Here is a 14342-nt window from a genome sequence, read left to right as displayed (position 1 = left end):
AGTAAAGTCTAGTTTGACAGTAGAGAGTATTTTATAGGTGAGAATTTATGATTCCATAATTTATCGAAATTAAAAATTTCAATAATTAACTTTTTCTCAACCTTGTTATCTTCAGTATTAGATCTTGTATTAAATAAGTTTAGAGTGTTAAGAGAAGGAATGCTCATTTCAACTTATTGGACAAAAATAATAATCTACAATGGAGAATTATTTGTAGAAAAACAGCTGAATATGTAAATTTTTAAATCCACGAAATTTGTGACGTAAGACAGTTCTTTCTAAAGCTAAGCAACTACACACTTTAAGACGCCTAGAGAACAATAAACAGAAAGACAAATGATCATTTTGTTCAATTACGAACACAAAATAGAATTTTGAGTAGCTGTGAACCATGTTCAGGATACTCGAAATTAATCCTTGTGTAGGATCCCAACTACTATGTTTTACCTCTATATGCGTTAATATTTTACAGAATAGCTTGAATTACTGGAGAATTCTATTCCATTTTAACAAATTTGTATCTATTTATACAAAGTAGGATACGTTCGTGAATCTACGATAGAAATAACTTACTAGAGATGTTAAAACATTGAACGGAGGAACTAATTTTTTAATAAAATAAGATTGAGTAAGGTTTGTCTTCATCTGATTGGCATGAGCGTGATTAAGCATTCAAGTAAAAATGCATACCTCTCAATCAGATACATTTGTTATATAAATAGAAATTGTATTATCAGTAGCAGCTTTAAAAAGATTGGTACCCAAATATTGTCAGTGTATTTGGATCAACAGAAATATAGACGACCTTTAGAATTTTAGATATCAACAGTAAAAATAAGATTTTTGAAGTTACAGTATAATAGACTAGTGTATTATATAAATGGAATTCATGTTTTATAAAAAATACAAAGTCTGCAAAGCGTATGCAAGTTTTACAGACACTACTAGACTCATAGCTATTACGCTCTCAATAAAAACAAACGATAGTATGAAAATTGAAAAACTTTCCCACAATCCACGTTTGGCAAAGTTTGGATGGAAAATTTAAATTTACAAGTTATTTTAATTTATTCCACTTCACACATTTCAATAAAATTTCATCCTCAAGAGATGAATATGCTTGAAATACTTATCAAATATCTACGGTTGTCTGTTTATTTGAAATATAATAGAATTCATGGATTGTTATAAAACCCGTGAAATAGAATAGTTGTAGATGATTTCATACAAGATACATTTGAATGGAATGAATAGAAATGCAAATTTTCTTTTTTATAATCTGTGATTCAAAAGATAAATCGGAGGGGATTGAATTTCTGCATGAAAATTGGAAATCATTTAGATGATGAAAGCTATCTACTCAATAAGGGCGAATGTTTTTGCAAAAAAGCATTCAGAGCAGTCAAAGTTTGTTGTGATGTATTGAACGTGTCAGAATTGAAACAAAATCCATCTGTTGAAAACAAGGGTACTCAACAGTAAAACAATTACATCAATGGGATCATAATGTATACAAACCATTTACTATGTTACACATAAATATTTATGTATGTTGTTAATCTAAATGTATGGTAACACAATACATGCAGAGTATGTGCTAACATTCAGGTAAAACTCAACATGGAATAGCAATATATATATTCTATAGAAAAAATATATAGACTTTGAAATGAGGCAGTGGTGAGTATACAGAAAGTGTGTCGAAATGTAAGATGTGTCGGGTATAAATGCAGATCATTGGACAATTAAACTTGTGTCATTACTTGCATATGTTGTAACATCCCATTAATTATTCAAAATGAGTGATGGTAGATCGCAATACTTTTTGAGCATAGAATATGCCATGGAAAAATCAAATATTAAAAACATTCATTGCCTCTGTTATCGTTCAAGAGGCTTGAATAACTGAAATACTTGGATTGGAGAGACTTGCGAAGGCTAGCTTGTATCCTCACAAAATGATTACTTTTGATCAGTCATTTTATGGAAATTAGCAAAGTTTGGCTGTTTCAAGAGGGTCATACATAAATTTGTTGATTGAAGGAGAAATGGTAAGACTGCAAAGTCGGGTGAGTTCGGATTACTAAACTCTTATTTAGTAACAGCAGAACGCAACATTGACCTTCAATAATAATGTTATTGATTTCGATGAATTTGACATTTGTATTTTTGTACATGTTGAATGGTTGATAAATAGTCTAGTATAACGTAAAGACAATAATTCAATTGATTTTATATAATACAAGAAAAATAGGACAAATATTGGAAGATGAAAAAATGTTGCACTTATAATCAAGTATTTATAAAAATAATATCAATTCAGATTGAAGAAAATTGATTTTTGATTGTTACAGGACAGAAGTAATGACACAAGTGATAGTTCAAATAGCAATTAAGACGTGTACTAGAAGAAATCGACTATATAGTTGCAAGTTGAAACATTGCATTTTCCTATCTAACTCTATGTATGAGCTAAGTTATCTCATTATCTAAACATTTACAGAAACTAGTTCATTCAGAAACTTCCATTTTTTTTGTTTCATATTGAAACTGAGAGTTTTCAATAGTAAATATATTGCTCTAGACTAGCGCCATTTATACCCTTGGTGAAACAGTTAAATGAACATAAAACACATAGACACATTTTGCTCAACGAAAGCAACGACAGCATGGTTCAAGCATGTGAGACTGACACTGGACAGTATTTAGAAGTAGTTCTACAAAAAAAGTTGTTAAGTCTAGATAAATGATGTGTGAGATCTGAATGTTGGATGGAAATTTTCATGAGTTAAAAATGGTATTTCATTAGTATTTTTTTGGTATTTCATTGAGTTGATTGTGTTCATTGAACATATTTTTGTATTATTTTTTTTTAAATAAGAGAATTGTTCTCAAGAGGAAAGTTACTTGCACTAGTTAAATAACAATAATTATTGTACATCCAGTAATTGACTGACTGCATTCTATATGTAATCAATGGAATAATAGATTCCATTTTGGCTCAATTATTCAATAGTAATTTAACTTCGAATCTTGTTAAGAATGATTAATTGAAGATGAAAGGACATTTTGGAATGACTCATCTTAGTTATTCAAGTGAAGGTGGACATAAATATAATTTTATTATATTAAATTTATCAAGGATTCATGTGTCCTCTCTAACTCTAAAACTGTATTTCTTCAATGAACTGTGTTTCTTCATTTAATCGTGAGTAATGTTATATCAATAGCTGGATATTTTTAATGGCTTGATTCAAAATTAAAATATAAACTTGAAGTAAATATTTTACTGCATGAAACACTATTTTGGATGGTGTAAATGGTACGAGTTCAATTCTGAAATGATGATGAAGTGATTTATGTATTCCAAGTATTGTGAAATGATGATTTGACATTGATTACAATTAACATCGATGTTCTGCTAAGCAGACATCCACACACTTAAAAACATCGCGCAACTCTGAATGAAACCAACGATAATAATTTGTACAAAAATAAAAGAAAACTAAAGCCGGTTGAAAGTGGGAATGACTGACCTGCTGTCCCGCTGATTCTAATTGACCAAACCTCGTCGATCTCCAGCTTTCCAAGATAAGAAGGCCACCATAAATTTTACCAACTGTTAACTTATTCTTGCCCAAATCTGAGAACATATAAATCGCTTTGAATTATTACGTTTCAATAAACTTTGGAAATCATTGAGAACCAGTATTATAATAATAACTGCAACATCATTAATTTGTTGAACATAAAAAGCAAGATTCATTTCAAAATTATATCAATATTGTTATGATGATGGCTTTTGTGAGTTTTCTGATGCAAAAAGCTTTGAATTGCTTTTGTATGCTGCTCACGTCATTAGTTGTGAGTTTAAGTTTATCATTTTACACTTAAATTTTCGTTGCGAAAAAACAATAAAAACCAATCATGCTATTGGAATAAAGTTTTGGCTGAAAAGCTATTTCATTCTGAATTTGGTGATATAGCATCGTTAAATAATCTTTATAATTCAAAACGGTAATGCAATGTAAAATAATATATATTTGACCAATGCAATTTATGTATTCATGTATTTTTTAATGCAATGTAAAATAATACAGTATGTATTTGACCTTGTTTATGTACGTGAAATATGTTAACATTATGTACAATGTATAACATTAATCAAAAATGAAATCAAATCATGAGATAAAAAACATGAAGTGACAAATGACATATCTTGAATTAAGATGCTGATTATAAAGTAGATATCAGATATGGAGCTGTCACGGTTATTTATCAGTGCACAGACTTGGACGCAAATGACTTGACATTGCTATTGGATAGGTGCTATGATAAAAAAATATTGACATTTTTCTGAGCGTAAGATGAGTGAACTGTTTGTTTACCTTCATTCCTTGGTATGAGAAGATCTAACATCTTCTTCGATTGAAGAGGCCAAATGCTTCTTACAGTCTCCCTTAGCTCTTCATCAGCCTGATCCATCTCTTCCGCTAAAAACGACGAAATTGGAGAATTATAGTATATGGTATTTTCGTTATTATTGTTTGAAAATTTTTGGCAGATCATCACACGTGAAGATCTCTTAACTAGTTGGAAGTGCTGATTTGGAAGGACTTGTGGTTTATTAATGTGTAAGAAAAATCCTGAGCAGTAGTTTCAGTAGTTGTATTCATTTTCATAGAATCGATTTTTTCGAGTAAGTTATCTACTGTCTAAATGCATGACAATTTTCCATTGATATCAATTGGTGAAAATTATGAAAACAGCTGAATATTTCAATTTTTAAATCAACGGTTTTCTGGTTATTCAAGAAATACAATCTTGAACGGCCACCATTTTATTTTATAAATTTGAAAAATTGTCATAATTTTTTTGAAGCTCTGTCTTGTCATAAATGATTGTGCAATGTTTCATTTCCATATGTTCGGCCATTATTGAGAAAAAAAATTGTAAGTGAAAAAACAAAATGGCATCTGTTTGATTAACTAAGGACTTTCGGAAAGTTTAAAAATGATATTCGAATATGTTCCGTACCCAGAAACAATGCCCTGGAACATGGTAGGGAGTTTGGAAACTCCATGTATATGAAATAAGTGGTGGAGTGTCATACCAGTAAAACATTTTATGATAATATTGTAACTTACCTGTTCTCATTTTAATACTAAGGTTCTCTCTAATCAAAGCAAATAAGGTGGTTGTAAAGTTGACTTTTCCATCATCATCGACTGGCATATTCATCCGAATCAACTTCTTGTACGCCAGTCTGTTAGGGCACTTGTTACCAAACCCCAAAGGAGGATCTATATTTTTTAGCATATCATACATTTCAGTATAATGAATTTTACCCCTGTAAGCAAATAAAAGTTAATATTAATAATTATAGTTAGTAGATGCATTTGAAACTTAATAGATAATTGTTATAACATTTTGAATAAAAATAAATGCCGAGTGATCTGGCTGGCTCAAGTTTCGTGTCAGTTTTCAGGTTGCGCCTCATCAATTTCAGGGCCTCTAACATGACTTAAAGATCGCTTTTAGACAGCCGGGACCAAGGAATAATGTGCCCATCTGAAACATGGGAGTGGCCCGAGAAAATATCTGGCTCACCCAGATTTGAGGTTGGGGTTTACCAAGCCAACGTCCAAGTCACTCGACTACAGCAACTCTAAAATTTTGAATAAATATAGTAATACGCTTCAGTTGTTCAAAACGTTGAAACGCAATAATGTTTTGCGGTTGATGCACACATGTAGCCATCATACATTATTATTTGAGTGGTTGAGACCAAGTTAGAAGTCATTGAATATTTTACATCCTAATGGAATCTTGACATTAGAGTAAGTTTCTACTGTCTGATGATGACCCACACAACAGGTCGAGACGATCGTCACTACCAGTAGTAAGTGCATTTTCACTACATAAGTGTTTTTAAATTCAAGTTTTCTAATGGAAATATGTCCACTGCTGTTGCAAAAATTCAATTCCTCGTGTTTAAAAAAAGATTATATGAATCTAGAGATATTTAACCATTTTAAATATATAGAAATGATATTTGAAAAAAATATATATAACTGATTTACTGTAATGTCTCAGTTAAAAGAAATATAGAGATGCACTCAATTTTGGAGTAGGAATCATTTTTGTTGTAGCCTAATATATTTTTTGTTTCAGATGTAAATGAAAATAATTTTGAGGTAAATTAGTGTAAATAGTTTTTGTTACAAAAAGAGGATTGTAATCATTCTCAGCGTAGATTTTAGCAAAGAAACATCCAAGTAGGCTACATAATACAAAACATTACAGAGGGAGTAGCTTTTCCTGCTTACACAGCTTACATTGAAAATTATATTTTATCACATAAAAATGAAATAACGAGAAATGGAATAAAATGAATAGGATAGTAAATATATTAATTGAACTAGAGGTGAAATAGATAAGAATACTCACGTAGCATTTGGATCATATTCAGCCCATATCCTAACAAATTCATCTAAATGATGGGCTCCTAATATCGATGAGTCCCTAGTTAAATAATCGAAATTATCCATAATGACAGCGACGAACAAGTTCAACATCTGAAACCAAAATATACAAACAAATGTAATACCAAAGTTATTGACAAACTTCTCCACATACCACACTACAGTTTTTCTCATATTTTCTACACTCAACTTAATTACTATATCTCTATTCACATCATCCTCAGAATTTTATATTTTTCCTATTTAGTTCTAATAGTTCCAAGTAAAATATTGTCTACTAAAAGATTGAACAATGATGTCAAAGATATTGCAGAGTTATTCCATGATGAATTAGAAACACAATAGGTTTTGAATACTTCTGAAATTGTTTCATTGATACAAAACCTAGTTTTTTATTTTAAAATATATTCGTCACAATAAGCAGAAGAAGTTAACTACATATACTTTCTTTGCATAACCTCTATTTGTATAATACCTCAGAGATTGAAGTAATTTATTTTCGTGTCGATGATTTAATCTATTGTTGAATATAACAATGGAAAAATATAAATTCGAAAGTATGTAGAAAATATTGACTCAGGTACTGGTTTATGAATATAGTTTCGAACGTTCAATGGATTGAAACGATCGCCACAAACCAGAGAGTCCATAAATATATTCTAGAGTTCCAAAGTTTATTTTATTATTATAATCATTATTTTGACAAGTCCTCGATTTTCAATAATTGCTAGATCAATGGAGGATGAATAAATAAATAAATTGGAAAGTAATCAACAGAAAAATCTATAGGATTCAGAAAGAGTGAACTGGCTTGGAAATAAATTATATCAGAAATTGAGGTGTATTTGAATTAGAATCAGCAGGAAAACACTCACCAGAAACGAACAGAAGAATATAAAAGATACAAAATAACCATAGGCAAGATTGGAGCCACACTCGTCCTTCTCCTTTTTGGCTTCGGCTGCACAAGGCCGGTTCTTTATGCAGTCCAACATAATTGACGGCCAGTTCTCCCCTGTTGCGCACCTATTCAACCACATTACAATATCTAGTTTTAATAGTCAATTTTGTTGAGTTGCACCAACAGAGACCAATCTGCATGCAACCACAATACAAGCACATTACAAACAACAGTGAGATTCACCCTCACTCAACTGACAGCATTGTTGTCGTCATCAAAATCACATCAATGCTTCTCTCTCATTCAACTTATGCTCACTTCAAACAGAATCTATGCTCACTAGACGATAATATTATTACTGTAACTATTTGATCTCGGTTCATACAAACCAAAATTAGTATAGTCAAGCTAAGATGCCAATTGAATATCATTAAGTAAATTTCAATAGATAGTATAATAAAGAAATAGAATCCAATATCACTTGCATCCTTTATAACATTAAAGATGTACTTTACAGATATAAGCTACTCGTGGTAGCCTTCGATTCAACATACTAATACTGGAACGATTAGAAATTGAATTCATGTAATGAATTCAGGATAATTTAAGTAGAACCATGTTAGCAGATACATTTATAGATCATCTATAAAATATCTATAGCTGAGTACAAAGAACTCTTGTGTTTGATACTTAGAAGATAGAATATGTTAGATGAATAAGTTTTATCACGGATCATTTAATCCAGTCTATAAAATTTGAGAGACAACAAGAGCGCCAACATTATTTTAAATACGTCTCCTAGTCTTATAATTGCCTTACAATTGTAGATTTTTTTACCGATCAGATTCTATGTTCAGCAATGGCTTGGATGCCAAATGTCTCATTAATCAATTACGGCAATCTAGTAAATGAGTGATTTGAGTTTGCAAGTATGTTTCTCAAATCAAATTAATTTGATAGAAATCAAAGAATATTCATTGATAATGATAAGATTTGGTACCAGTACGATACTTAAAAGGTACCTTAATTTCAAAATTTCAAAAATTAGCTTTCGAGACAGATTTTATAACTTAGTATAAATATGCAATTTATATTATTTATACAAATATTATACAGTGAAATTAATATTGAACATTAATCAAAAATGCAAATACAGATACATCTCATGCAATACACGGTGTAGAACGATCAGACTGATGAAGAATTTCCTGCTTTCCTGAATTACAACTGTGACTGAGTTTCCAATTGAATAGACATTATTATTATTGTTTTATTTTTATAAATGGATGAGAAATTTACCAGAAAAGATGAAAAAGAGTTAGTCTATGTAAATGAAGAGAAGATCTTTTGAAAATTTTCTAGATTTATTTAAATAATAGTTAAGGAGCCGGTATTGCTCTCAAATTATTCAATGTGTAACCCGATTATTGGGAATTTTATGTGTAGCCTAAACTAAAATAAACCACAAACTTTTAAATCATTATTGTAGAGTAAATATTTCAAAATTATTTTACATCTCAACTGGTAATTTTCAACAAAGTGTAAAAAGCTTATACTTATTTAACAGCAGCAGATCCCACAAACATTACCGGTAGTTGAAAAACATATATATGTGGGCCTACCCTACTAAAATAATATTGCATGATGAAAAATAATTTTTGCAGTGTTTATTTTTACTTATATGACCCTACTTTATTGATAAATAATTTCTGATCATGTTTGAGCCAAATCAATTAATTGAAACATTGATAGTTAGGCCTTCTATTGATAATTCCAAAACACATTAATTTGTAGAGTGTAACTATTTTGTTTGATCATGTTCAAATGTCTTGACCGAGCTTGATGGAACCGGACATCAATCTTTTATTCATTTCAATAGGGCTAGCCTACCTAGAAGTTTTATTAAATAAAATTACTAGTACAGTAATTTCACCCTTTCAATTTTCTTTGAGATACCTCGAGTTTCATCCCATTATCAAGTGTCAAAATGGATTATTAAATATTACCGGTATTTGCTTATCATAATTATCATACTTAAGAATCATTATTAGCCTCCTTATTTTGACACTTGATAATGGGATAAATACCCAAAACTAGTCGTTTCTCAAAGAAAACAAAATGCGATATATATAGTAATCTATGCAATATAAAAATTCTTAATCTATTTAAAATACATTAGGAAAATTGAAATTTTTATTTGACATTACAAAGCATTAAATGCTTTAAAAATAACAAAATCTGATCTTAACGGGAACTATTACTTTTACAAAATAGGTCTAAAGACAATATTAGTCATTTTGTTATTTTTTATCTCACTTGTTTTTATTTAATTATAATTATATTTATTCAATACAACATTTATTACAAATCTTATGAATATGACTGAGCAAAAGAAACAAGCTTTTGACTAAAAATGCTCTATTCCTAAATTTTATAAAAACTAGTAGACCTAACATCTTTAAAAGAGAGGTAAATAATTATTGTAAGTAAATATATTATTTGCCCTACACTTGGAAATATGATTTCAAATCAATCTCCATTTTTAAAATAAAAATACTATTTTTTTTAATTGAAAAGATAAAAATTTACTGCATTAAAGTGTAAAAACGTTTGAATTCCATTTTATCAACATTAAACGATATATCGATACTTAAGAGCAAAGTCGAGGGGCAGTATTGATATTATGAACAAACATCGACAGCATAGCTTACCGACCTAACCGTATCGATAATGCATTGTTAACTTGCGACTTTTGCAAAAGTATCGATTTATAACCTAAACCTAAACGCTTGTTTAATAAAGAAGAAAGCATTTTTTCTTTTTGTTGTGATAGTGATTTAAACCACGGATTTGTTTGTTGTGTATTGTGTTTCAACAAGTGATTAAAGGCCAATAGCTCAAATAATTCGAATTTGGGAAATTAAAATATATCATCAACTTATTATTGTTCAGCAAACAAGTTTGTATAGCATTCATTGGTTGAAAGCTATGAATAATTCGTGTGTAATTGGAGTCAATCTAATGCAAACATTCTTTGTTTACATTTCCGCAATGTAGAATGCAGGAAAAAATTACAGTAGAATAAACTCAAAAATTGAACAAATATTTCCCAATGTTGAATCTTGCTACAGTCAAAGTGACAACTGCATTGGCATGTTATTGCCTATAAATTGTTTATTGGCTTTAAATTTAACAATTTTTTCTATTAAACAGTGAAATGAATCCGTAGAATTGTGTTTGAAATCAAATAAACTTGATGAGTAGCCTAATCATCAATAGGGCAATTTATTGGTAAGTAGTAATTATCAATTTGGAACGTTGTTATTAAACTAGGATTCAAAAATGGCTAATATGGATTACGGTGCTAGTATTTTGAGGATCGTTGTAGCTCAGATGTGTGAGACTGTTGGATGGAATTCAATACAAACTACTCCCTTGCAACTTCTTACCGATGTTTTACAAAGATATATTACAGAAGTAGCTGAAAACGCGCATAGATATGCAGAACAGTTTGGTCATACACGACCCACACTTCATGATTTGGGGTTGGCTTTCCAAGACATGAAAATCAATACCGGTGATTTGCAAGAATACATTGAATACGTAGCTACTATTCCTTTACGAAGAGAAGTGCCCAAGTACCCAATCAGCAAAGAATCGCATCTTAATTTGCTGAAACCGGGAAGCCGAGAAGTTGTGACACGCCCAGTCCATATTCATGAGCATCTTCCAGCTATGTATCCGGAATTGGAAAAGGAGGATTATGGACAGAAACCTAGTACACTGACAGTTGAAACAAGCAGTACAGAAGTTGGATCACCATCAAATCATTTCAAGAGACCTGGTGATCCAGTATCTTCAATTTCACCTCAATTAAAGCAAGCCAGGCTATTGAATGAAGAGGAAGGACGTCCATTGCGCGAAATTTCCAGTGTCATGATGACTACTTCTGGCTTCCTCTCACCAGCTCGTGAAGGCAAGCTTCCTGAAGCCCACACTCCTGCACCTCCAAGTAAACTAGCAACATATTCCGGTGGCAGTTCAGGATCGTCCTCTTATCCAACTGTTCCTCCGGAGGTGAAGGGTGAGAAGAAGACTAAAAAGAAATCTATTAAAATTCCCAAAAAGATAGACAATGAGAGCAAACTAAGTGACGTTGTTGATTTGGTTAATTTAGATGATTCAAAAGTAAAGAAGTTGGTAGGTATGAAAGAACTCTCCAAACTCAAAGCTCTGAAATCTTTTAAACTTTCACATTCCAATGTCAGTAGTTCCCTGAAAAAACTACCAAGAATTCCCAAAATCAAACGTAAAAAAATCGGTGGTAGTAAGCACAAGAAAATAAAACATAAAATTCCTGCCAAAAGTCAACATCTGGATTCTACTAGTAACATACCCTTGATTAAATCAGATTCTATGGAAAACGAGATTGATGTATGTGGAAACTCTGAAGAAAATTATGGAAATGATGATTCACCAATGAAAGATACTGAAATTAAACTTACTTCTGAACCAGATAAACAAAAATTGAATATTTTCAAGAAAATATCCAAAGTCAAGGAGGATAAATCAGAGCATTTTGATGATTCAGTAACAGTAGAGGAACCAAAAAATGATGTATATACTGAAAAATTATCATCAACAATGGAAATATCACAGCCTGAAGAAGAAAACTTCCAGAAGCAAGATTTGCCACATTCTCCAATGGAGTGTCTACCCAGCCCACCAGCATCTTCTAACACCGATTTCACTGAAAATGCATTTTATTCGCCACCAGGTCCACCTCGTACACCTGAAGTCATTATTCCCATAAAAAAGAACAAATCTAAAAAGCATAAGAAAGATAAAACAAAGGTGAAGAAAGTTAAACCTGTAAAGAATCAAAATACTGTTAGTCAAAAACTTGAGAGCGAACCAATTGAGGAAGAAATCATCGATAAACCAAAAACACCCGAAATAGAACCATTGAAAGACATGAAATTTATTCCAACTCCTTCACCAGTATTCTCATTTTTTGAGAACTTCCCATCAGGCCCTGGTCTCATACCTCCTCAAATTTCCAATCTATTCACTCCAAAACCTAATACTGACAAATATAATACACTTATCCCCCCACCAATGGTTCCTGTTCCCAAGATCAAAACACCACCGGTGCCGCACGATCTTCCCCCAATCAAATCTCAACTTTCCCCATTACTGCCTCCTTCTCCTTCCCTTATATCACCACAACCTACAAATGCAAAAAATGACATTCCTCCAACTCCTGAGACTCCTAAGACAATTCAGCTGCCAAAAACCGAAGTCATTGATAAGCCTCCATTGTTCAAAGTGAAACTGAAAGAAGATAAGAAGAAAAAGGAGCATCGTTCTGACAAGAAGGATAAAATCAAAAAGAAGAAACACAAAAAAGATAAAATGAAGAATAAAGAGGAGAAGGATGGTATCAAGAAGAAAGATAAAAGTCGCGAAAAGAAAGAAAAGAGGCGAGAGGAAAAGAAACGTGAGAAAGAAAAAGATCAATGTGCTCCAGTGGAATCAACAAGTGACGACATGAAATCATCTAATAGTGGCAATGTACCCAAGATAACTTTGAAACTATCCGCCGCAGAACCTCCACCACCCAGTGAACAGCCGCATCGTAAGATTGTCGTCATCAAACCAGTGAAGAAGCCTGAAGAGCAACATGTCACTAGTAAAGAGGACACACAACCGGTTAAAACACCACATCAAGCAAAACCCAAATCCAGTAAGAAAAGTACGTTGTCATCAGCGGCTACTCCACAATCTTCCAATTCTATAGACAGCACTACCACGCCGATTCCCTCCTCTTCCAAGCCTAAAAAGCCGCCAACAAGCAGTAATTTCACTCCGCAATCGAAAGAGTCAAAGAAACCATCGAAAGAAGGGGGGGAAGAGCCGCAGCCGTATTACTACGACGAGTCGGGCAACCAGGTGTGGATATGTCCCGGGTGTCGCGGCCCGGACGACGGTAGCCCGATGATTGGCTGTGACAGCTGCGACGCCTGGTATCACTGGGTGTGCGTCGGCCTCCAACTTCCGCCCCAGTCAAGTGACTGGTTTTGCAAATACTGTATTGCCAGGAAAGATACAGCGGCCGCCGGTGACAAGAAGAAGAAATTTCGCAAAAAGTTGTTGGGTAAATGATCTTATCACTTTTTCAATTTCAATGTTCATTAAAAACTAATTAGTAAGTTGAAATGTTAGTACAAGCATAGATTGTCCCGTTCCTAGCTTTTTATGTTTAAGATAGAAGTTTAGTTTTTGACAATTTATAAGTTGTGAATGTAACTTTAAACTCTATTTCATCTCATTACAAAAATCAGATTCAAAAGTAATCTAACCTAGAGACGAATGAAATACGAATAAATTACATATAAAATATACAAATAAATTTTGAACTTTGATATTTGATTTAAAAATTCTTGACTAGATTTATTTTGATTCATTGCACCAAAACATAATTTTAATATTGTGATACACATTCTGTATCGAGATGACAAGAAAAGCATTGATGTAAAATACTTAATTTGGTATTTGTTCCTAGTCTTCAAATGCTAGCTTCCGAGTAGTTGACACAAAAATGATAATTATTTTTAATAAACTAAGAGCAATTTTCAACTGCAAATATATAATCTAAAGGATCTGCTGTGTTGTGTCCCTTTTGTATTTCATTGATCAATTTTAAATCTACTTTATTTGTGAAATTTAGCAATGTTGTAAATGTGTTCACAAAATGCAAACAATCGACACAATAACAGCTATACAAAGAATACAAGAGAATGAGTATGCATTCAAAAGTACAACACTGAATTTACAACACAGGTTCTATCATTGAAAGTCAAAACGAAAAAGACAACAATTCATAGGAAGATGTTTTCAATACACAACTACATATTTATCATGAAATAATTAACAAACCTGGGACCAGTAGTACG

General features: G+C 31.9%; 2 protein-coding genes across 6 annotated transcripts in view; one reads left to right on the top strand and one right to left on the bottom strand.

The window, feature by feature from the left end:
* LOC111054487 (voltage-dependent calcium channel type A subunit alpha-1) overlaps positions 1-14342 on the bottom strand; it is a 1036091-nt gene that overhangs the window by 33510 nt on the left and 988239 nt on the right. For all 5 annotated transcript variants that reach the window (XM_039432652.1, XM_039432653.1, XM_039432654.1 and 2 more), the window contains 5 exons: positions 7361-7511; positions 6451-6578; positions 5148-5350; positions 4389-4493; positions 3537-3643 (listed from right to left, as the gene is read on the bottom strand). In XM_039432652.1, coding sequence (XP_039288586.1) covers positions 3537-3643; positions 4389-4493; positions 5148-5350; positions 6451-6578; positions 7361-7511 — 694 coding nt within the window. The remainder of the gene's footprint in view (positions 1-3536; positions 3644-4388; positions 4494-5147; positions 5351-6450; positions 6579-7360; positions 7512-14342) is intronic.
* On the top strand, positions 10136-13713 carry LOC111054488 (transcription initiation factor TFIID subunit 3). Its single transcript, XM_022341526.2, has one exon. The coding sequence runs from the start codon at positions 10729-10731 to the stop codon at positions 13549-13551; it is 2823 nt and encodes a 940-aa protein (XP_022197218.2). The 5' UTR covers positions 10136-10728; the 3' UTR covers positions 13552-13713.

Source organism: Nilaparvata lugens, chromosome 7 (assembly GCF_014356525.2).
Source record: "Nilaparvata lugens isolate BPH chromosome 7, ASM1435652v1, whole genome shotgun sequence".
Lineage (NCBI taxonomy): Eukaryota > Metazoa > Arthropoda > Insecta > Hemiptera > Delphacidae > Nilaparvata > Nilaparvata lugens.
The sequence above is the reverse complement of the archived record's forward strand: the minus strand, read 5'-3'. Positions and strand labels throughout refer to the sequence as shown.

Bases quoted from the DNA above. Each gene is read 5' to 3' on its own strand.
- LOC111054488 (XM_022341526.2), top strand. From the start codon at position 10,729: ATGGCTAATATGGATTACGGTGCTAGTATTTTGAGGATCGTTGTAGCT.